The 23,603-nt window shown below is 36.3% G+C and overlaps 1 protein-coding gene across 1 annotated transcript in view; it reads left to right on the top strand.

Annotated features, from left to right (window-relative positions):
• Gipc2 (GIPC PDZ domain containing family member 2) overlaps positions 1–23,603 on the top strand; it is an 84,228-nt gene that overhangs the window by 15,879 nt on the left and 44,746 nt on the right. Inside the window, exon 2 of the mRNA XM_076862259.1 lies at positions 16,708–16,893. Within this exon, the coding sequence (XP_076718374.1) occupies positions 16,708–16,893 (186 nt within the window). The remainder of the gene's footprint in view (positions 1–16,707; positions 16,894–23,603) is intronic.

The raw sequence follows: 23,603 nt of genomic DNA, 5'->3' as shown, positions 1-23,603 counted from the left end.
GTTTCATCTCTTGACTCTGTCTTGGTATGAATTGCAACCTTCCTGTGAGAGTTTCCTCTTCCATCCATTTGTTGGTTCTCAGTTAATGAGAATATCCATAATGTTTGACCAGGTGACCACCAAAGGAAAGTGATCTCCCTGCTTCTGTGTTTCATTCAATCACTGAAGCTACTAACAGAAATTACTCTCCATAGAACACAAAAGCAGAGCTGCATGGTAAATGACATCATTTTAATTTAAAAAATAATGATGTATGTGGTAAAAATTTTTAAAATGTGGGTCACCTAGAACCACAATTCCCTCATCCTTTTCCACAGAAGTATTTGCTATGGCTACTTTCTTTTCTGAATTTCTGAAATTCTTTTAAATGCATATATGTGACAACATGTGCATATCTCTGGATATTACCTTCCCCTATGCTTTTATTTTTAAAGCCCAATTAGAAGCATATTGTACATCTGTTCTGTACAGTTGGTAGTGGCAGAAGAGGAGTGGATCTAAGAAAGAGATGCTGAAGCATGAGAATGGCAGTTAATGGCAGCCTGCAGTGTACTGAGGGCCATTGGGGGTACTTTATTCAAGGAGAGCTGCTATTATGTCTTCAGTGGTGATGAGCTAAATTTTAATGGTTTCTAAGAAGCCCACATGTCTCCTGAAGGGGTTTCCTGTGCTACTACTTTTGCTTCCCTGTTTACCTGAGGATAAACTCCCATCACCTGGGATAACCAAAAGTGTTCCTTGAAATGCAGTACTCAAGGAGAAGTAACTAATTGGCAAATTGTTATGGTCCAGATGCTTGTTGAGATAGACAAAGAAAAGTGAAGTGAGGGTGGATGGCTCTGCCACTGCTTCTTTGGGATCCAAGAAACTTAGGAATTCTAGCTGTGCTCTTTGGAGTGTGCAGAGTGTTCTGAGGTTTTAGTGATGAAAATGTGGAGCGGGAAGTTGAGCCTTGGATATGACTAATACCAAGGAGATTCTGTGGCTTCTCTGGGTATATAAAAGGCCAGAAGGGACCTTAGAGCTTGTCAGTGATAGAATATTTGCTTTTAGAAACTCTATGACCCTCTGTTACTAGTAGCTAGGAGACTTAACAACTCAAGCATTCAGAAAATGTATTTGCTATGTGTATAAAAATCTCCCTGGAGAAAAATCAAAGCATAAAGTGACCTCTAAGGGATACACAGTATTGAAGTTGAGGAAATGTTAATTCTGTATGCTTTCTTGAAATGATTTACACGTCTGTATATTGGGTTCGTCTAGTGGTGGTTATAGGATTGGCATTAACTGTATGCTTTTCACGATCAAGGGCAGAACCTAAACTTAACCTCTTGAAGCTGCTCTCACTTGACAATGGCCATGTGTTCTGGGTGTGGTTCGTTTTGGTGGCTGGTCATGATTTTCATTGTTTCTTCTCTCTTTCTGTATTCGTTGAATTTTCCCCTTCCTAGCTTAGTTTGTCTGCCTCTATGTAGATCAAAGTGGGGGATGGAAAACATATCTTGAGAATTAAGAAAAGAATTGTTGTTGGGCTGGGTATCTGGCTCAGTGCTTAAGCACTCCTGGGTTCAATCCCTGGTACCAAAGAGAGGGGCGGGGGCGTGGGAGGAGAGATGTTGTAATTGTTGTTGACTACTTCTATCACCCTTATGTATGCTATCTTATCAGAATTAATTCTTAACAGAACCCCCAGAAATGACTAACATCCATAGATTAGACAGCCGGAGCTCAGATTACAAGTAAATTACTCAAGTCACACAGTCCAGAGGGATGACTTTGACCTTAGGCCTGTCTGAATCCAAAGTCCATGCTCTTTCCTTTACACAATTTAAAAAAAATTTTTTAGTCATAGCTGTACACAATATTGTTTATTTATTTGTTTATTTTTTTGTGGTGCTGAGGATCGAACCCAGCACCTCACACGTGCTAGGCAAGTGCTCTACCTCTAAGTCACAACCCCAGCCCTACACAAATATTCTTAATCGTATGCCCAAAGTTCCCCTCTAGTGAGTTTTAAATGATAACACCTTTACTACCCTGAAATGAAAAGAATATTATCTATAAACATAATTTAAGACATGTTCCTTAACTCTAATATTAGAGAGAAATATAGCTTTCAATATACATATATTTAGGAAAAGTATCCTTGGAGACATAATGAAGTAGTCAAGTGCTTGTATCTATTTACAGTGAAAATTTTGTATTTGAAAAGAGTAAAATTAGGACAATATTCAATATTCAAACAAATGTTAATGTTTCTTTTTCTGTATATGTGACTTTTTGAAATAGGTATAAGTAACATTTGTTCATGTTCACAGAATTACCATAATGTAGCAACAATAGAAGCAGATTAATAAACATGTTTTATGTTAAAAATTCAATATCTTGAACAGCATTGCTGTCAGTGACTTGCTTTACTGAAATGATGAGCAACTCTTGGTAAGTTCTGCATAAACCGGTACATCTTTCCTTGAGCTACATGGTAATTGCAGTCCAGAAAAATAAAGAACAAAAGTGAGTTAATTTGTAACACAGAATTAGGGTCTAGGCTTAAATAATAAATAGTGTTTTCCTCACTCCCAGTATGAATGTCAAGTAGGACATTTGAAAATCATGTGGAATGCAAAAAGAGTTTTTCACTTGGCCAGGCTTCTCAAGTATTGCAATTCATAAAGTATCTTTGGCCCTTTTCCAGTTTTCCCCAAATATAAACGATGTCACATAATCATACAACCAAAAAAGCCCTCACAGAATTTCAACCTGTTTCCTTAGAGATTAGTATCACTCCAGTCCCTCCTCTGCAACAGTGCTTTTTCCTGGTTACCTGGGATTAAGTAATTGCCTAACACTTGAAGACAGGAAATAGAACTCCTGTTGGTTTTATCCTTTTAGTTTTAGGATCAATTTTACAGGATTATAATTTGCAAGTGGAACACATAATTGTTTAAATTGGTGATGTGACAAGCTTTTGTAATATTTTGAGGTGTCAGATGTTGCTATGGCTTTGGAGAGGCTTACAGAGTCTGGTGGCAGATGGACAGTCAGGGTGGCATGATAGAGGAACACAGCCTTCGAGGTCAGATGGGGAGGTGAGTTTCAGAGGAGGATGGCATGTCATGGATTTGACTCCTGGAGATGCCACCATCTGGCCTCAGTTTTCTCCCAGCTAAAATGTACAAAAAACACCTGCATTATAGGATGTTGTGAGAATTAAATGAAATAGCATATTAGGTGTCCAGAACAATGGTTTAATAAATGCTAGTTCTCTTTCCCTCAAATAGAATGCTGGATGATACTAATATTTAAATATTTTCCTTGAAATTTTTCTACTCTAGACCCACGTAGTTTTCATTTTCCTACCCTTTGCCTAAGCCCAGAAAACAAGGAAGACAAGCTTAAAAGCATATCTCTATATACAGTCCTCAAACTAATATGTCTCAGTGTGGAATTCTGTGTTGTAGTAACTATTCTGGACTCTTCTGGTGAGGGCTTCTTCAATAAAATTTAGTATAAAACCTGGTCAACAAAGAATCTCAGTTAAACCTGAAAAATTAAATAAAGAAGTAAATATTCCAGTTCATCCAGAATTGTTTTGTATATTTGTTCATGTTTATTCCCCTAAGCCAGAAATGACTCTTTATATGTATTTCTTTGCTTCATATTTCTAGGCATAGAGAGTACCTGTGACAGAATTTGTCTCAACATTTAGGACTGATTTTCACTTTTCCCCACATTAAGTCTCCTAGAGTCTTGTTTATTGTATGTAAGTCATGGGACATTGATATATTCTCCCAAGAAATGCAGGACTGGGGCATTTTTAGAAGGTGACTTTGGTACCAAGGGATAGAGGAAGAATTCAGCTACTGCCTTTCCTCAACACCAAGTCATATGATTTTCCACATCCTGAAATGGGAGCATGCTTATTTGATCAGTTTAATAGGAAATATAGTATAAATATGTGACCATATATATATAATTTATGTTCCAAGCCCAGACACTTCAGAGAATAAAAGGAATGGTATTTATAATTACTTTGGGATGACAGGGAAACTGGGGCTAGAAGTTATCCTACTTATAACCAATAAGTTATAACCAATAAAACCAATACATTTCTTGCCTGCTAGAAAAGGAAAAAGAAGAAAAATATAAAGTGAGAAAGTTTTTCATACCTTTGTCAATTAGGCACCAATAATATATGAGCCTATTTCCTGGGCAGTGAGGGAGGTTTCAAGGCGTTTGGGAAGGGCAGTGCACATGGTCATAAAAATAGAAGCAGATAGTAAGGGCGCGGTGTCAGTACCCAGCCTTGGAGCCAGGGGACTGGTACTCCTCGTCCTGGCTGTGTTGTGGTGACACATTCCTGGGAGTTGAGGATGGAGCCCGGAGGTAGCCTGCCAACTTCTTTGGGAAGTCTCCTGATCCTGCCTGGTCACCCTGCCTGGTCGTCTCTCCCACTTCTCTAAGTTCTTTGCCTCCCCCAAAACCAGGAATCCCACAGCCTGGAATGGCAGTAAAGTGGGCCAGCAGAGGTTGGGATCAGGAAGCTGGTAATAAACAACTCACAGCAAAGGACAGTCTTTCAGCCAGGGTTGTATCTGAGTATCTCTGAGCCTGTGACAGAGTTCTATTCTTGGCAGCTTCTTTTCACCTTTTCTTATTCTGTGTACCCATGGCTCTCTGGCTCCAAGGCCGGTGGTGGTTCAAAACCAAGTAACCCCAAGCCTAGAAGAATCCTCACACACAGTCCTGATGGAGGGAAGCTTGTGCATCAGTCCCACCAGCTCTACCCATAGGTTTACTTTCTGTGCTTTCCAACTTTCTAATGAACAGTTTGAGCCTAAGGTGGTCAGTGAATTTGCCTCTACTCCCTGCCCCAGAGTTCTTTGTCACCTGTCATCTAGCAAATTCTGTAGTACCATTTCCTAGCGTCTCTCATGAATCCGCTTCACCCTGTGCCCTCTCCCTCTGATAGTTTCTCTAGTGACCTATTTTTCTTCCATAAAGTATTCATCTTTCTGTCAGAATTTCTGTTCTGGAGAACAGTAAGGAATAGACTGTCTTCCCCCATTGCTCATCTTTTTTTTTTTTCCTTTTTCTGAACTGCTGGGGTTCAAACCTACAGTTCTACTGCTGAGCTGCACCCCAGCCCCCTGCCGCTCCATGTTGACACCTGAATGGCTCATCATGCCTGCTTTCCAGTTTTCCATGATTCATTTGGGTGGTTTTTAAATATCACATGCTCCTTAGGCATTTCATTATAAGGGTTTAAGTCAGCCTCCTGGGCTCATTGGAACACAGTGCAATATAAGCATTCTACCAAACAAATTAGAATGTTTTGTTAAGGATCTTTTTGAGATAAATGGCAATATTTTACAAACTGTCAGTGTATTTGTTTAGCTAACTGAAAAAGGTTATTTCACAAATCTCTTTACTGAAAATTATAATTTATTATATTCATTATTATTTTACAAAACACCCTACTGTTCTAGTCTCTCTGTTTAGGTTTTCTCCTCTCTTTAGTGTCAAACAGGCGAAGGCTTTTTAAAGAAGATAAATGGTCAGAAAGCTGGAAAATTTGAGACAGCAGCTGACAAGGGGGAATAGCAATGATTTATGATGTCTTTAAAATTGGCATGTAACCTTACAGCATTATTAGACTAGGATAAGCTCAGACATCTCTGACTGCAAGAATATTGTGGGAGAGGTGATATATATAGCTACACACATTTGATTTATCTTACTTGTTGGTTTAGTGTCTGGGTCATGTCCACAAAGGAAGACTGAAACCTCTCTGTACTTTTAACCTTTTTTAATGTCTCAAGAATTGCTTTGCAATTTTGATTTTCTTGGATACATAGTTGTTTTGATTAGATTCCAGCAACCCCCTCCCTCGAAAAAAATATTTTTTCAGTTATTCTGGGAAGTCATTTAATAGATTAAAAATATAAACTTGACTATGTCTTTCATTTGGGGGGTGGGTAGAATTCTTTTGTTATACTATTTTGGTCATTAAAAACACTGAAAAAAAAGTAGTTGTACTGGAGAAGAAAGAGTATGAAGAATGATTCACCTTTTATTTAAGGCTTACCACTGCTGACCTAGGGCAGCTAATTTAGAAGTGAATCATTTATAGAAAGTTCTACCCAGTTCGAGGCAGGGCTTTATACAATATCCTCATGAAGGTCTAAATAGAGCATACAGTATCATGTTTCTAAATATCTGTCTTGTTGCCAATTTTATATCTTTTCCAAGCTGTGAAACTTGTTTCTAGATGACTGCAGCTATTGACAAGGTGAAGATAAAGGCATTGGATATATAAAATGATATGTATTTTAAAAAAATCTTAGAAATATAGTATATCTATTGTATTGGAAAATAATAAACATGAGAATTTAAATGTCTATGTTTATAATACAAAGAAAGAAATGTAACCAGTCAGTTTTAAAATTTTTTAACTGGAAGAAATATGTTAAAAATTTATTTACAGTGATTCAAATTAAACAGTGATATATTATTGCTGTTTTGATATTTGTGAAGCCATATAATATGTTTAACTTTTAGATTCCCTTTACAAATATATATATTTTTTGTACCAGGGATTGAACCCAGAGGTACTCAATCACTAAACCACATCCCCACCCCTGTTTATTTTTTGAGATAGGGTCTCACTAAATTGATTAGGGCCTCACTAAGTTGCTGAGGCTGGTTTCAAACTTGAGATCCTCCTGCCTTAGTTTCCTGAGTTGCTGGGGTTATAGGTATGTACCACAGTGCCTGGTTACAAATAGCTTCTTTTGCAAGATGTCTTACTCTTTTTAGGTAGCAGGTGATTTATGAAATAAACACTTTATTTGACTCAATGTAGAGCATAAAACTATATAATCTCTGCCTTCCAGGAGTTTTAAATTCAAAACTGAGTTTATATTTGCATTGCAGCTAGTGTCATGGTTTAGAAAAAGTCTCTAACCCTGGATTCTAGTTTTGAGTGCCATTAACTAGCTATGTGAACTTAGAGAGATCTCTTAATGGGTTCGAGTTGATTTTCTTGTCTGCATAGGGCATAGGGATACTTTCTTTCATGCCTGACTCGTAAGAATTAGTTGAGCTAGGCATTAGAAAGTAACAAGTGTCCTTGATGATGATCCTTAGATGTCAGAAAAGCACTTCAGGGAACAGAGCTTAAATTTGGACATCTAGTGTTGAAGTTCCACTTGCATTATGTGACCCTATGCATCCATTTTCTCTAAGCCATTACGAGCTGTAAAAAATAGGTAGGACTGGGTATATAGCTCAGTGGTAGAGTATGTGGTTACATTCATGTGTGAAATCTGTGTTCAATCTACCCAGCACCAAAAAAAAAAAAAAAAAAAAAAAAAAAAGGTACAAAGGTTGACCAGCCTTTATCTGAAATGCTTGGAACCAGAAGTGTTTTAGATTCCAGAATTCCATTTTTTTTTTTTTTGCATTTTGGAATATTTCCATATGCATAATAAAGTAGTTGGAGGTTGGGACCCAGGTTTACCCACAAAATTCATTTATATTTCATGTACTCTGTATACACCTAGACTGATGGTATTTCATACAATTTTATGCAATTTTAAATATTTTTGTGAATGAAACTAAGTTTGTGTTGTGGAGTATTTCACCTTTGGCACCATGTTGGTACAACAAGAATTTTTGGATTTTCAAATAATTTGGATTTTGCATTTCAGTCTAGGGATGTTCTGTGACCTAGAACTGTAAGGTTAAATGAAGTAAATGTGCAAGTAACTGATTGCACACAAGTAATCAACGTTTCTTGTACCTTAATAATTAATATTCTTTTTATCCTTGCAGAACTTCATCTCCCCATTTTTTGCTGTCACAGTAATTTAGTGGAAGTGGGAACCAGTATTCAAAATGTAGTCTGTGAATATAATTGAAGAAGTTTGAGTTATAAAAGTTCCTTTATACAACACCTTTACCAAATATTTTGGTGTTGTGTAGCTTATGACACTCTAAGATTTTTGGAAGTATTTGAGTAATGTAGTTCTTTACATGTGACATGGTTAGGGATGATCTTGTCTCTTCAAGTACTCAAGGTAAGTGAGTAATCTTCCCCACCCCCAATAATTATTTCATTCTTAAATTCAAGTTGGTTTTAATTTCTACTATTTTAAGGGCAATTACCTAGTTGGAGGAAAATAAAAGTTTTTTTTTTCCTCTGGAGAAAGCATTTTTGAGGCTTAAATAATAAGAACAGCCCAGATAAAACCTTAGTCATTAACAAAGGAAACATAACCCAAGTGGTTTTTTTTTATATGTAAAGATGTGATAATAACTCCTGAGGAAAGTAAGGTCTAGTTAATATTATACTAGGCTTATTATTATGTAGTTTCTTTATTTTCTATAATGATTTTGACTGATATTTGTATAATGCTTATTTGAGATAAAGTGTACAAAGGAAGCTTCCTGGAAAGATTGAGATAAATGAAAGTCATCGTATAAAAATGTTTACTAGTGGGCTAGGGTTGTACTCAGCGGTAGAGCTCTCGCCTAGCATGTGCGAAGCCCTTGGTTTGATCCTCAGCACCACATAAAAATAAATAAAGTAAAGGTATTATGTCCAACTACAACTAAAAAAAAAATCTTTACTAGGACTGCCACTTTTGGCAGTTGTAAGGTAACTGTCCTGGTTATTTGTATTTATTTATTAAAAATATTTTTAGTTGTAGATTGACACAATATCTTTTATTTATTTATTTATTTATTTATTTATTTTCATGTGGTGCTGAGGATTAAACCCAGTGCCTCACACATGCCAGGCAGTGCTCTACTGCAGAGCCACAAGCCTAGCCCTAGTTACTTGTATTTAAAATCACATCCACAATTAACATTAATTCTTGAACAAGCTCATATATTTTTTTTTTTTTTTTGCAGATATCTTTGGAACATGTAGATTATTTGGCCAGCTCAGTTCCTGTTTAAGGAAAACATTAAACAAAAGAAATTTGGAAATGGACTTCCTGGAGTTTCAAAAATGATTTTGAGCCGGGAGTGGTGGTGCACACCTGTAATTCCAGTGGCTATTGAGGTTGAGGCAGGAGGATTGTAGGTTTGAAGTCAGCCTCAGCAGCTTAGGGAGGCCCTAAGCAACTTAGCCAGACCTTGTCTCAAAAAAAAAAAAAAAAAAAAAAATACTGTAACTGGGAATGTGCATCAGCATCCCTGAATTCAATTCCCAGTACCAAAAAGAGAAAATACTGTCCATGAATTAGTGGCAAGTGCTTGCCTAGCATGTGTGAGGCACCACGTTTTATCCTCAGCACCACACAAAAATAAAAAACAAATAAAATAAAGGCATGCTGTCCATCTATAACTATAAGAAAAAAAGTTGAAGGATAATAGGTAATACAGTTTATGGGGAAAATGGAATTTATCCTAGTTATGATATTAAAAAAGGAGAAAACTGTAATATCTTCAGCAAAAGTCATGAAATTTAAGCTCTCAAGCATATTATTGTTCAGGAAGCAGGTGCTTATTACGGGAATAATGATAAAAACTTTCAGAATTTATAAAATACTTTTTATATATAGCTTTTATTGAATTTTTGTAACAATTCTGTGATGTAGCCCAAGCTTTACTAATGTCATGATTTACATGTGGATCCAGGAGGTCGAAAGACTTGTAACATACAGAATCAGGACTAGACCCAGCATCCTAACTCTTAATCCATCATTTTTGTCTCTTGCCTTTCCTTTTATATTTTTTCCTTTTATCAATCATTATAAGGACAAGATAATTCCTAAGAGATTGATTTATTTTACTGATATTTAAAGTAAGGGAGAGTAATGACTGTTAGAGGATATAGAATAAGACTATGAGGTAGAATATGAGGTACTATAGATACCATAGTATCTCACTGCATTTGAAGAAACACAATTTACCATGCGCTTTACAAAATTTTTTTAAAGGATAAAATGAGATAAATGGAACTTTTAAATTGTGAAGAATTCTAAAGATACAAGGAATCATTATTCTATCAGGAATCTTTTAGTTGAAAGCAACAGAAAATCCCACCTAGAAAAGCTTAGTGAAATAATTGGCTTATGTGACTGAATATTCTGGGATAAGCCTGTACATCAGATGGTATGTTTTCAGCTGAAAGGAACAGAAAACTACCTCCTCAAGCTGGCTAAAACAAGATAGTTTATTATTTTGCATAAAAGAAAGTGAGTCATCAAGGATCTAGGCCTACTCCATTTCTTTGGTTTTCCATTTTTGGCTTTGGTTTCTTTCTCAGTGATGCCTCAATGGTAGTGAAAGTTTCTAGACCACTTCCAGATAAGGCAATATCCTGGGGGAAAAAGGGGTTGTCTCCTTTTTCTTTATATCTTAAGAGCAAAAGAATTTTCCAGAAGCTTTCTGGATGTCCTCTTCTCATGGCTTATTGGCTAGTATTAAATCACTACTTAGAATAGCTAAATGTTATGCCTGGAACAGGGGATGTGAATCCTTTTCCTCCTAAGCTCATGGGAGGTATAGGTGATGGGGGTTGTGTTATTAGGGAAAAGAGTGGAGTGCTGATTATATTTAGGTAACATGGGATCCAGAGGCTTTGTCCTCTCTGTCAGCTTTATTTCAGGCTACTCCTCTATAGTTTGTGAGCTGGAGTTGGGGAAGTGGAGGGAGCAGGGATGGAGAGGCATGGGAGGTGTGCCACCTTTTATATCTTCTGTGGAAAACAAAAGATTCTTTCTCCAGAAACCCCAACAAATTTTTTCTTGAATCTTCTTGGACTAAATTGGATTATGACCTAATCAAGCCATTAAATGTATTAAGTTTAATCATGACTCAATCTCAATGGAACTAAGGGTGGGGTCACTCCCACTCCAACTGCCCTGTGGCTTAAATGGAGAAGTTGCCAGAGGAAAATCAAGCGGAAGGGGAATGGTTTTGTAGATATTGGTAACCAGTATAGTAATAACAATTCAAGGCCCTCCATCTGTAACCCCAAGGGCAATAGCTTTCTACTTTTATTAATCTCTCTCTCCCTATACATAAGAGAGTGATAGGCATGTGAAAGACAATAAGATAAAAATCCATGTCAACTAAAAGTCTACAAATTAGCATGTGGTAGCCCTATAAGAGTAGTATAAAATCTAATAGGTATGTAGAAGATGAAGAAGGAACATTACTCTAGGGTAGTAGTGGACAAAATTAGTTTAGGCTTCATTGGGTGGGGAAGATGTTGACAGACATATAGAAGTTGGGTTCAAGGTATGGCATTTTTGCCTGAGGAAATGATATGATCAGATATAAAGAAATGGGAAAACACAAAGTATAATATTGATAAAGACATGCAATTTTACAACTGATCTGTCTATATATGGTTAATGAATACTTTGTGGCTTGCTAGTTTAAATTGAGAAAAGACATAAGAATAAATGCATACCAGATCTTAAAAGCCTAATACAGGGGCTAAAGTTGTGGCTCAGTATAGAGCACTTGCCTTGCAAGTGTGAGGCACTAGGTTCAATCCTAGCACTACAAAAAAAAAATAATAATAATAAAGGCACTGAGTCTATATACAACTAAAAAAAAGCCTAATACAAAAATGTAAACTATATTTATATGTTTAAATTATAATATTTTGGTTATGTTGGGTTTTATAATTAAACTATAAATTAAATTAATTTCACATATTTCTATTTACTTTTCTATTTTTCTATTTTTTTTACTATTGTTCTTTATTTAAAAAAAAATTTTTTATGGACCTTTATTCTATTTATTTATAAATGGTGCTCAGAATTGAACCCAGTACTTCACATGTGCAAGGCAAGTGTTTCACCACTGTGCCATAACCCCAGCTCTTTTTCTTTATTTTTAAAAATTCTTTTTATTACTATTTTAAAAATTTTGAGACTATTTTGCTAAGTCACTGAGGATCTCGTTAAATTACCGAGGCTGGCCTTGAACTTGAGATCTTCTTGCCTCAGCCTTCCAAGTCACTGGGATGACAGGTGTGTGCCACCACACCTGACTTTACTTTTTTAATGTGGCTATTAGAAAATGTAAAATTATGTGGCTAACATTATATTTCTTTTGGGAAATACTTCTCTAAAAAATGAAAAATCATGAAAAAGAATCCATTTTTCTTATAAAAATAGGGCAATGATGATGGTAAAGCACCTAATACAAATACCCCAGAAAATGTGTTGAGGATTTCATGAAAAACAAAGAAGTTCTTTATTATATGTAATGGATCAGTCGTTTTCTTTATATTGCATGATACCTTGCCATGCATTTGCTTTCCTAATCTTTTTGAATTTAATTTATTTCCCAGAGTGTAAAAGATAAAAGGTATTGCATTTACTGCCTTTTATCTAACATATTTTTACTTTGGAAGCACACATTTCCAAAAGAATGTTTTTACAACATGACCAACTCACTATTTCTTTTCTTTTTTTTCTATCATGTTTCCTTCATATTTATTTATTTATTTATTTATGGTGTTGGAGATTGAGCCCAGGGCCTCATGCATGCTGAGTACGAGCTCTACCACTGAGCTACACCCCCAGCCCTTATGCTTCTTTTTAACAGTTAACATTGACTCTGTGTGTTAATTGGATAAAGTCACAATTTTCTCATCCACAAAATGAGGATAATAAAATCTAGCATGCAGGTGTGTCATGTTAGATGAGGTAAGTGAATGTGCTGTGTTAGACATTGTAGGAGATGACTAAGATCCCCCTCTCTCAGCAGAGTGAGAGTGACAAATACGTGTGTTAAACTGAGTGGACTTCAGACAAGGTGACTCAGTCACTCAAAGGAGGCACTTGATTTTAGATTACATGAGCAAAATGGAAAGAGTGATTATTAGGTTTAGACTCCACCTGGGCAGTTACATAGGGGTAGAGTGGGTTGGTCAGGCAGGCATTATAGATTTTGAATTCAGTAACTATATGAGAGTTTAGGAAAATTCATGGTATGTATTTTAGGTTCCTTTTGGTTTAAATGTTTATGGATTTTATTATATTACAGTTGGCTCTGTATTGCCTTACTGTACTTCAGTGGACCATCTACCAGCCTGGGAATTCCTCCTGTATAGGGATTATGATATTCATCTGTGTCCAGCACAGAACTTGGCAAAAACCAGGTGTTAAATGGGTATTTAATGAGTAGATGAATTAATAAAAACTGTGAAGCCTTTAAAAGGTGGTGTAGAGCTATATTTTTTAGTTCAAAATACAGTATTTATGACGATGTTTTGAATTACTTTTCTCCTCCTCCTCCTCCTCCCCCTCCTCCTCCTCCTCCCCCTCCCCCTCCCCCTCCTCCTCCCCCTCCTCCTCCTCCTCCTCCTCCTCCTCCGGAATGAATCCAAGGGTGCTTTACCACTGAGTTACAGCCTTGGTTCCTTTAATTTTTTATTTTGAGACAGGGTCTTGCTAAATTGTTGAGGCTGGCCTTGAACTTGTTATCCTCCTGCTTTAGTCTCCCAAATTGCTGGGACCATTGTGCACTACTGTGCCTGGCAAATCCAGTTTTTTTTTTTTTTTTTGGTGCTGGGAATTGAACCCAGGCTCATGCATGCAAGGCAGGTGTCTGCTGCTGAGGTGTATTTCCAGCCCTGTGTTTGAGTTTCTAGACTTTTGTCACATACTTAGAGATATCTTTGCTGAAAGATTTGCATATATATAGAGTGAGTGGTAGATTCTTATTCTTACGTGATGAACTGCTGATCAGAAGTCTTGGAGCTTTAGTTACCTGCTTGCTAAAGGAGGGCTTTTACTTCACCTCCTAGTGGCCATCACATTTCTGTGAGTTTTCAATACAACTTCCCTTTGATCTTTGTTCAGTGAAGGATATAGCTGGTTCCACTCCTTCTATTTAAAAAAAAAAAAAAAAAAAAGAAGAAGAAGACTGCCTGCCAACTCTGGCTGCTTGGAAAGGAGTGTTATTCTGCAGGGAAGGAAGCATAATGGCAAAGGGTTCTATCTACAGGAAATCCAATGTTTGCTCTGCTAGGAGACATGTGATAAATTGAAAGAAAGGAAATGGCTTAGTAACTAGAAGGTCAGTTTGTGTGAGATTTCCTTTTTTGGGTTTCCTCCTATCCTGTTTATATTATCATTATGTTTTAATCTTTTATTTCCTATTTAACTGTGAAGTTGCTTTCATGTTAGGGGTGTTTGAGATATGCTTTGAATATGATTGACAGATTCACTGAAAAAAAGCACAAGGAGAGAACTGTTTGTTATTTCTTCTCACTTCCCACGATTTTGAGAAAGGAGTTCAGAAAAGCTGTGAATACCCTTTCCCCTCCAACCACTTAAATTGATTTTTGTCAATGGACTGATTATGTCATTGATTTTACAATTACAAAAAGAAGCCATTCTTGGCTTACCTAACTTTTTACCCGCTGGGAATATTACAGTTTTTACAGAAGAGGATATTTGTAAAAACTTATTGGGCACAAGGCTGAATGTATTTTACCCATTCTAGGAACACAGAGAGTTAAATGAAAGGTTCCGGAAAGACCAGGGTGTAAAGAGGAAAGGGTGGGGCATTAGTTTTTCCCTTAGGCATTCACTGTTGTATGTGCAGGGGTATTTTCCTTGCCTAATTCCTTTGTTGACCTTGTAAACTTTTAATTGTGTAGCAGAGAAAGCTTTGTTTTATGAAGCTCTTCTAAATTAGGCACATTATTACTATTATTTTTTGGGGTGTGGGGGATTGAACCCAGCACACTTTTACTACTGAGCTATATCCCTATACTTTTTATTTATTTATTTTTTTCTATTTTGAGAAAGGATCTTGCTAAATTGCCAAGGCTGGACTCAAACTTGGGATCCTCCTCTTGCCTCAGCTGCCTAAATTGCTGGAATGCCAGGCATATGCTGGCTAAATCAGACACATTTTGACATGGCCTAAAAAGCCATTTGATAAATATTAATTGCCCCCTGATTTTGAGCTTCATGAGGATTATGGAGGTGTTAAGGCTCAGGGTTCTGGTGAGAACTAGGAATGGTGCAAAACTCAGGGATACAGGGGGAGAGTTGAGGGCTGGAGCCAGGCTTTGGGATGAAGGTGCTGATCTGGGTGTAGTCTTGTAACAGTGGGCCACTTTATTATCTGAATATTGTCCTTGTTGCTCTGCCACTTCTTATTTTTAAGACGTGTTTCTTTCTCTTCCTCTCACCCTCCCTGTTCCTAATCACCCCCTCATCCTAATCTCAGGGGAAACAGAATCATCATTTCTCTCCATCAAGGGAAGGGTTATCTGTCCTTGAGCACACACCCATCACAGGAACAAAGTAATTCATACTTGAGGATGGCACCAGAAGATATAAGAAATGACTGTCTTTAAATGGACAAGTGAATTACAACTCTAGACAGAAAATGTAGCCTTTGAATCATCTTTTAAAAACAAGTCTATTCCCGCTGATGGGGAGAATCACAGCCTCTGGGACAGGAGTTCCCTGCTTTTCTCCGTTGCTATCAAAGCAATACAACTTCTTTTTTCTTTTTCAAAACCTTGTCTTCATTATTGGATTGGCATGGGGATGAGGACTGAGCTTTTGCTAACAGTGACACATTAAACCAGTGACAAATTCTCAGCCTTTCCTCTCTTCCATAATTTTTTATTTGGACTCCCAAATTACCCAGATTATGGTTAACAAACTTAAGAGTGGCACTGCATATTTTAGTAAAATAAGTCATATTTCTGAAGGAAAATGAGATCCAATAAGGAGTCTCTTTAAAGTGTTCACACAGTGTTCTGTTAAGCTACTTTTTTGGTTACCTTTTTATTATCCTGTGAATTTGGATAAATTGCTTTAACTCCTCCAAACCTCAGTCCTCCTTTTTAAAGTTAAGGGATTCGATTTTTCAGTCTTTAAGTTTTAACTTAGCCCTAAAACATTTCTACTTTTTACACCTCATTCACTAATGATTTTTTTTTTTTTTTTTTTTTGGTACTGGGGGTTGAACCCAGTGCCATGTTGCCACTCAACTTCATCTCCAGCTTTTTTTTATTTTTTATTTTGAGACAGAGTGTTACTAAGTTGCTTATGGCCTCACTGAGTTGCTGGGGCTGGTTTTGAATCTGGAATCCTCCTGACTCAGCCTCCGGAGTTGCTGGGATTACAGGTGGTACATTATGCCTAGCCATGAAATTGTTTTTTTTTTTTTTTTAAAGCATTGTAATGCAAGATAAATAAAAAATTGCTTTTTAAAAAATATATTTACCAGTTTTCACATGTGAGTTTGCCCGTATTTTCATTGCCATGTGTGTATCATGCAGAGTATGCATTATGCAGATCTTTGAGAATATAGTCTTTTCAACTTTGTAAATAGAAGATCTTATAGTTGAAGACACTTTGAAGGTGAAGAGTCTCACCTTGAATCCTTGGCTTTGACAAGTACTGACTTTGTGACTTTAGGCAACCTAGCTTTCTAAGCCTCAATTTCCTGTTTGTGATATGCAAATAACATGGTACTTTATAAAGCTACTGTCAGGCCTATGGGAAACAGTACATGTTACCTAATGTCTCTATATGAAAATGAGTTTCAAAATTTGTCCAGCCAACATACAAACATGTTTTATGTGTGGACTTAGACATTATAAATTTAGGACTATTTCACTCAATGTTTATCAAATAAGTTGATGACCAGAACATTTTTCTAATAGAAACTAACTTAATATATTTCTTTCTTTTGTAGATCTTATATTGTACTTTAAACACACCTAAAATTGACATGGAGAAACTCCTAGGAGGGCAATTAGGTCTTGAAGATTTTATATTTGCCCACGTGAAAGGACTAAAAAAAGAAGTGAATGTGTATAAATCTGAGGATTCACTTGGACTCACCATTACAGATAATGGCGTTGGCTATGCTTTTATCAAGGTAAGTTAAAAAGCAAACCAAAACAGTGTGACCTAATTGAAGTTAACATTTAAGAAAAATCTACCAGATCAATGACAGTTAGAAATGATCTTCAGAGTGAGAGGCAGCTCAGCAGGCATGCATGAACTGGTAACATTAGTTTTACTGTCATTTAAAAAAAAATGTTCAAAGACATCATTTTTTGTTTACCCTTTCTTTGAATTTCTTCCCTTTGGTTTAAACTTCCTCTAGAATATAGAACTTACTGAAAAAGAAAGACTGTTCCTGGTGCCTATTCATTATCCATGTAAGTTTTTCCAGGTTTGCAGCTCTAAAATCAGATGACATCCATGCTGACATCCAGTGATGAGGGTTACTTTTAACTGCACAGATTTTCAGCTATCTTATTTACTTCTTTAAAATTGCTCTTCAAAATTACACAAACGGTATAATTTCTCTGTTTAAATACAAAGAAAGTAATATAGAGAGACAAAGGCAAGATAAAGAAGTTTGAAATGGTACAAAATTTTTACGAACTCTGGAATAGTAAAAAGGTAGATGCTTCTTTAAAATAGTTCTGTTGTAATGAGGACAGTTGTCACCTGACATCTGTGGGGAGATTGGTTCCAGGACCCTCTGGGGATGCTGAAATCTTTAGATGCTTACATCTTGCATACGGTATTTGCATATAACCTATGGACATCCTCCTACATACTTTCAATTATCTGTAGATTACTTATAATTCTTATAAAATTTAAATGTTATGTAAATAGTTGTTGTATTGTTTGGGGAATAATGACAAGTAAAAAAATCTGTAATTGGTCAAGACAGAAGCAATTTTTTTTTTCTTTTGAAATGGTTTCTTGCTATGTTGCCCAGTCGAGCTATGAAATTCTGGGATCAAGTGATCCTCCTGCCTTGGAGTTACCATTAATTGTAGTAATAACAGCTGACTTATATCAAATGCTTACCATGTAATAGGCACTTGGCCTACATTTTTTTATTTAGTTATCACAACAATTCTATTTGTTGATATTATGTTTTTTTCTTTTTTTTTTTACTTTTATGTTGAGGTATAAGAACTTTTTTCTTTTTCTTTTTGTTTTTGTTTTTTTTTTTTTGGTACCAGTAGTTATAGTACCAGTATTTACATATAAGTGTAATACAGGATTGAACCCAGGGGCACTTAACTATTGAGTCACATCCCCAGCCCTTTTTATATTTTATTTTGAGACAGGATCTCGATAAGTTGCTTAGGGCCTTGCTAAATTTCTGAGGCTGGCCTTGAACTTGCAATCCTTCTGCCTCAGCCTCCTGAGTTGCTGGGATGACAGGCATGTGCCACAGCAACTAGCTGAGATGTAACAGATTTTTAATGTACAGCTTTAATGAATGTTTACATCATAACACTTGTGTACCTATCACACAGATCAATGGAAATTGTATTTCTACTGCTCTGAAACCTTTCTGTGCTCCTTCTCAGTAAGTACTCTCCTCTTCACCCCTTTGGGGAGAGTTGTAGCCACTCTTTTAACTTCTGTCACTATTTGCTTCTTGAAGTTTATATGCTCTATTTTTTCTGACTTCTTTTGTTCAACATGATGTCTGTGAGATTTGTCCACAGGAAGGTAATATTAGCAACTCTTATCTTGCAGATGTAAAAATAGGATCAGGAAGGTTAAAGTAACTTGCCCAAAGTTGTACAGCTGGAAAAATTCAGGATATGAATCCCAAGAAGCCTCACAGTGGGCCTGGAATTTCTGTGCACTGAGCTAAGAATTAGTGGTAGGCTTCATGCAGCACAGCATGTTGCATGTCTTTATTTTGTCCAAATCTTGATTTGCTGATGCATTGTCATCATTAAAGAAATAGTCTAGGAAAGTTATCTTCCTAACTAAATGGTGCTTCAACTACCCACTTGATAGAATGGCTATTTTTAGCTCTGCAAAAGATATGACTGTGCTGAAGGTTGAGTGGGTGACCAAATGGAAAATCTGTGAGTTGGGAAAGTCATGTGGGATTATCCAAGGGAAGCTCAGGACATGAGGCATATGCAGCAGTGACTTTCTAATGTCAGCAGAGAAGGGCTTGGAAGTTTTGCAAATATGTGTGGATTTTTAAAATGTTAGCCTCTGACGTTTGTAGCTCACATTTCTTTCTTTCTTTTTTTTTTTTTAATGCCTTGTCTAACATGTGCCTGCCTTAGAGTACTAGTCATTAACCCTGTGGAGACCAAGAACCTGATAGCAAAGGAGAACACAATCCAAACAGCAAACATGGAGTTCACTTTAAAAGAGAGATTCATATCATATTGTATACTTAGTTTATAAAAATTTTAAAAATGGGATCATTTCAAACATACAAAAACAGCATAAACATATAAAGAACTCTTATATAAATCATTTACCTAAATATCCAGTTTCTACATTTGCTTTATTTTCTCTTATATACATTTGTGTGTGTGTTAGTATGTATATATGTACACATATATATGTAGTACTTGGGATATATAATATGTATGTATATCCCTTAGTACTTGGAGTATAATTACTAAGCACAAGGATATTCCTTATATCTAATTATAGTGCAATTTTTTATTTATTTATTTATTTTTTTAATTTTTATTTTTTTTTAAATTATTTTTATTTTTTTTATTGGTTATTCAAAACATTACAAAGATTGCAGAATCACATCGGTTACACATCCACATTTTTACATAATACCATAATAGTAACTGTTGTATTCTGCTACCTTTCCTATCCTCTACTATCCCCCCTCCCCTCCCCTCCCATCTTCTCTCTCTACTCCCTCTACTGTAATTCATTTCTCTCCTTAATTTTTTCCCATTCCCCTCACAAACTCTTATATGTAATTTTGTATAACAATGAGGGTCTCCTTCTATTTCCATGCAATTTCCCTTTTCTCTCCCTTTCCCTCCCACTTCATGACTCTGCTTAATGTTAATCTTTTCCTCCTGCTCTTCCTCCCTGTTCTGTTCTTGGTTGCTCTCATATCAAAGAAGACATTTGGCATTTGTTTTTTAGGGATTGGCTAGCTTCATTTAGCATAATCTGCTCTAATGCCATCCATTTCCCTGCAAATTCCATGATTTTGTCATTTCTTAGTGCTGCGTAGTACTCCATTGTGTATAAATGCCACATTTTTTTTATCCATTCATCTATTGAGGGGCATCGGGGTTGGTTCCACAGTCTAGCTATTGTGAATTGTGCTGCTATGAACATTGATGTGGCAGTATCCCTGTAGTACGCTCTTTTGAGGTCTTCAGGGAATAGTCCGAGAAGGGCAATAGCTGGGTCAAATGGTGGTTCCATTCCCAGCTTTCCCAGGAATCTCCATACTGCTTTCCATATTGGCCTCACCATTTTGCAGTCCCACCAGCAATGTACAAGAGTACCCTTTTCCCCACATCCTCGCCAGCACTTGTTATTGTTCGACTTCATAATGGCTGCCAATCTTACTGGAGTGAGATGGTATCTTAGGGTGGTTTTGATTTGCATTTCTCTGACTGCTAGAGATGGTGAGCATTTTTTCATGTACTTGTTGATTGATTGTATGTCCTCCTCTGAGAAGTGTCTGTTCAGGTCTTTGGCCCATTTGTTGATTGGGTTATTTGTTTTCTTATTGTTTAATTTTTTGAGTTCTTTGTATACTCTGGATATTAGGGCTCTATCTGAAGTGTGAGGAGTAAAAATTTGTTCCCATGATGTAGGCTCCCTATTTACCTCTCTTATTGTTTCTCTTGCTGAGAAAAAAACTTTTTAGTTTAAGTAAGTCCCATTTGTTTATTCTTGTTATTAACTCTTGTGCTATGGGTGTCCTATTAAGGAATTTGGAGCCCGACCCCACAATATGTAGATCGGAGCCAACCTTTTCATCTATCAGACGCATAGTCTCTGATTTGATATCAAGGTCCTTGATCCATTTTGAGTTAACTTTTGTGCATGGCGAGAGGAGGGGATTCAGTTTCATTTTGTTGCATATGGATTTCCAGTTTTCCCAGCACCATTTGTTGAAGATGCTATCCTTCCTCCATTGCATGCTTTTAGCCCCTTTATCGAATATAAGATAGTTGTAATTTTGTGGATTGGTTTCTGTGTCCTCTATTCTATACCATTGGTCCACCCGCCTGTTTTGGTACCAGTCCCACGCTGTTTTTGTTACTATTGCTCTGTAGTATAGTTTGAAATCTGGTATCGCTACACCTCCTGATTCACACTTCCTGCTTAGAATTGCTTTTGCTCTTCTGGGTCTTTTATTTTTCCATATGAATTTCATGATTGCTTTATCTATTTCTACAAGAAATGCTGTTGGGATTTTGATTGGCATTGCATTGAACTTTTGGTAATATTGCCATTTTGATGATGTTAGTTCTGCCTATCCATGAACAGGGTATATTTTTCCATCTTCTAAGATCTTCTTCTATTTCTATCTTTAGGGTTCTATAGTTTTCATTGTATAAATCTTTCACCTCTTTTGTTAGGTTGATTCCCAAGTATTTTATTTTTTTTGAGGATCTAATTATAGTGCAATTATAAAATTTAAAAATCTAACATTTATATAATACTTTAAGTTGTAGTTTACATTTCAGCTTCAACAGTTTTCCTAATAGTGTCCATTTTCCCTAATACAGGTTTAATCCAGGGTCATGATTTTCATTTGTTATGTCTTTTAAAAATTATTATAATTATTAACACAGTAATTGTACAAATTAATGGGAATTACTGTGACATTCCATACATGTCTATGTTAAACTCTGATAATGTCCTCCCCGCTTCTCCTACCCTACCCCAACTCCCTTTCTGAACTTTCATAGTCCTATTTTCAGGTCATCTATTTTTCATTTCTACATATGATAGATAATGTGATATTTGTCTTTTTTTGTGTATATAGCTTATTTCACTTAATCATGTTGTCTTCTAGTTCCACCCATTTTCCTGAAAATGGCAGGATTTTATTTTTTTTATGACTGAATATTACTCGATTGTGTCTGTGTATTTTTTTAATCTATTCATCTATTGATGGGCATCTAGGCTAATTCCATCTCTTACTATTTTGAATTGTGCCACAATAGACATGGTGTGAAGTTTTTTCTTTTGTATGCTGACTTCATTTCCTTTGGTTATATATCCAGGAGTGGGATAGCTAGATGATATGGTAGTTCTATTTTTACTTCCTTGAGGATCCTCCATATTGTTTTCCATAGTGACTGTACAAATTTACATTCCTACAAACAGTATATAAGGGTGCCTTTTTTCCCTACAACCTCACCAACATTTTTTTCCCATACTGGAAATTGACCCCAGGAGTGCTCTACCACTGAACTATATTACCAGGCCTATTTATTTTTATTTTGAAGCAGAGTTTCTCTTAAATTGCCAGGATTAGACTGTAACCTGTGATCCTTCTGCTTCAGCCTCCTGAGTAGTTGGTGTGTGCCCCTGCACTGGCTTACTTTTTTGATAGTGGCTGTTCTAACTGGGGTGAGATGAAATCTCAATGTTGTTTTGATTTGCATTTTCCTGATGGCTAAAGATATTGATCATTCTCATATATTTATTGGACATTTGTACTTACATTTGTGAAGTGTGTTTTCAGATCATTTGCCCATTTATTGGTTGGATTATTTGTTTTTGTTCTTATTGTTGTTGTTAAGTTTTTTTGATTTTTTGATTTTATTTTTTTTGTGTGTACCAGGGATTGAACCCAGAGATGCTTGACAACTGAGCCACATCCCAGTCCCCACTCCCTTTTTTGAGATAGGGTCTCACTAGGTTGTGTGGGGCCTTGCTAAGTTTCTGAGGCTGGTCTTGAATTGCCATCCTTCTGCCTCAACCTCTTGAGTTGCTGGAATTATAGGCATGTGCTGCTGTGTTTGACTTGAGTTATAGTAACCTTATGTCAGCTGAGTAGCTGCCAAAGTTTTTCTCCTATCCTGTAGTTTGTCTCTTTATTTTCCTTTGCTGTTTGGAAACTTTTAAATTTGCTTTAATCCCATTTGTCAAATTTTGCCTTTGTTTCTTGGTCTATTGGGTTCCTAACCAGGAAATCATTATCTGTGCCAATATTTTGAAGGTTTCTCCTGTGTTTTGTTCTAGTAGTTTCAAAACATCGTATCTTATAGTAAGGGCTTTGATCCATTTTGGGCAAGGTGAGAGATAGGGATCTAGGTTCAATCATCTACATGTGTGTATCTACTTTTCCCAGCATCAGTTGTTAAAGAGGCTGACCTTTCATGTTTTTAGCACCTTTGTTGAGAATCAGTTGGCTGAAGATGTGTGGACTTACTGCTGGGTCTTTTATTCTACTTTATTCATATGGGTCTGTTTTTATGCCAATACCATATTGATTTTATTACTGTTTCTGTGGTATGTTTTGAAATTGGGTGTTGTGATGCTTTCTTTCAGCATTGTTCTTTTTGCTCAGGACTGGTTTGACTATTTAGGGTCTTCTTTGTTTCCATATGAATTTTAGGATTATTTTTTCTAGTTCTGTGAAAAATGTCATTATATTTTGATTAGGAATGCATTGAGTCTTTAGGTCACTTTTGTGTTGTATGGCCATTTTATCAATATTAATTTTCTCAATCCATGAACATGGGAAATCTTTCCTGCTTCTAGTGTGTTCTTAATTTCTTTCTTCATTGTTTTGCAATTTTCATTGTAAAGGTATTTCACAGACTTGCTTAGGTTTATTCCTAGCTGTCTTATTTG

The sequence above is a fragment of the Callospermophilus lateralis genome, chromosome 7, assembly GCF_048772815.1.
Source record: "Callospermophilus lateralis isolate mCalLat2 chromosome 7, mCalLat2.hap1, whole genome shotgun sequence".
Taxonomy (NCBI): Eukaryota; Metazoa; Chordata; class Mammalia; order Rodentia; family Sciuridae; genus Callospermophilus; species Callospermophilus lateralis.
This window is presented reverse-complemented; position numbering and strand designations above follow the sequence as displayed.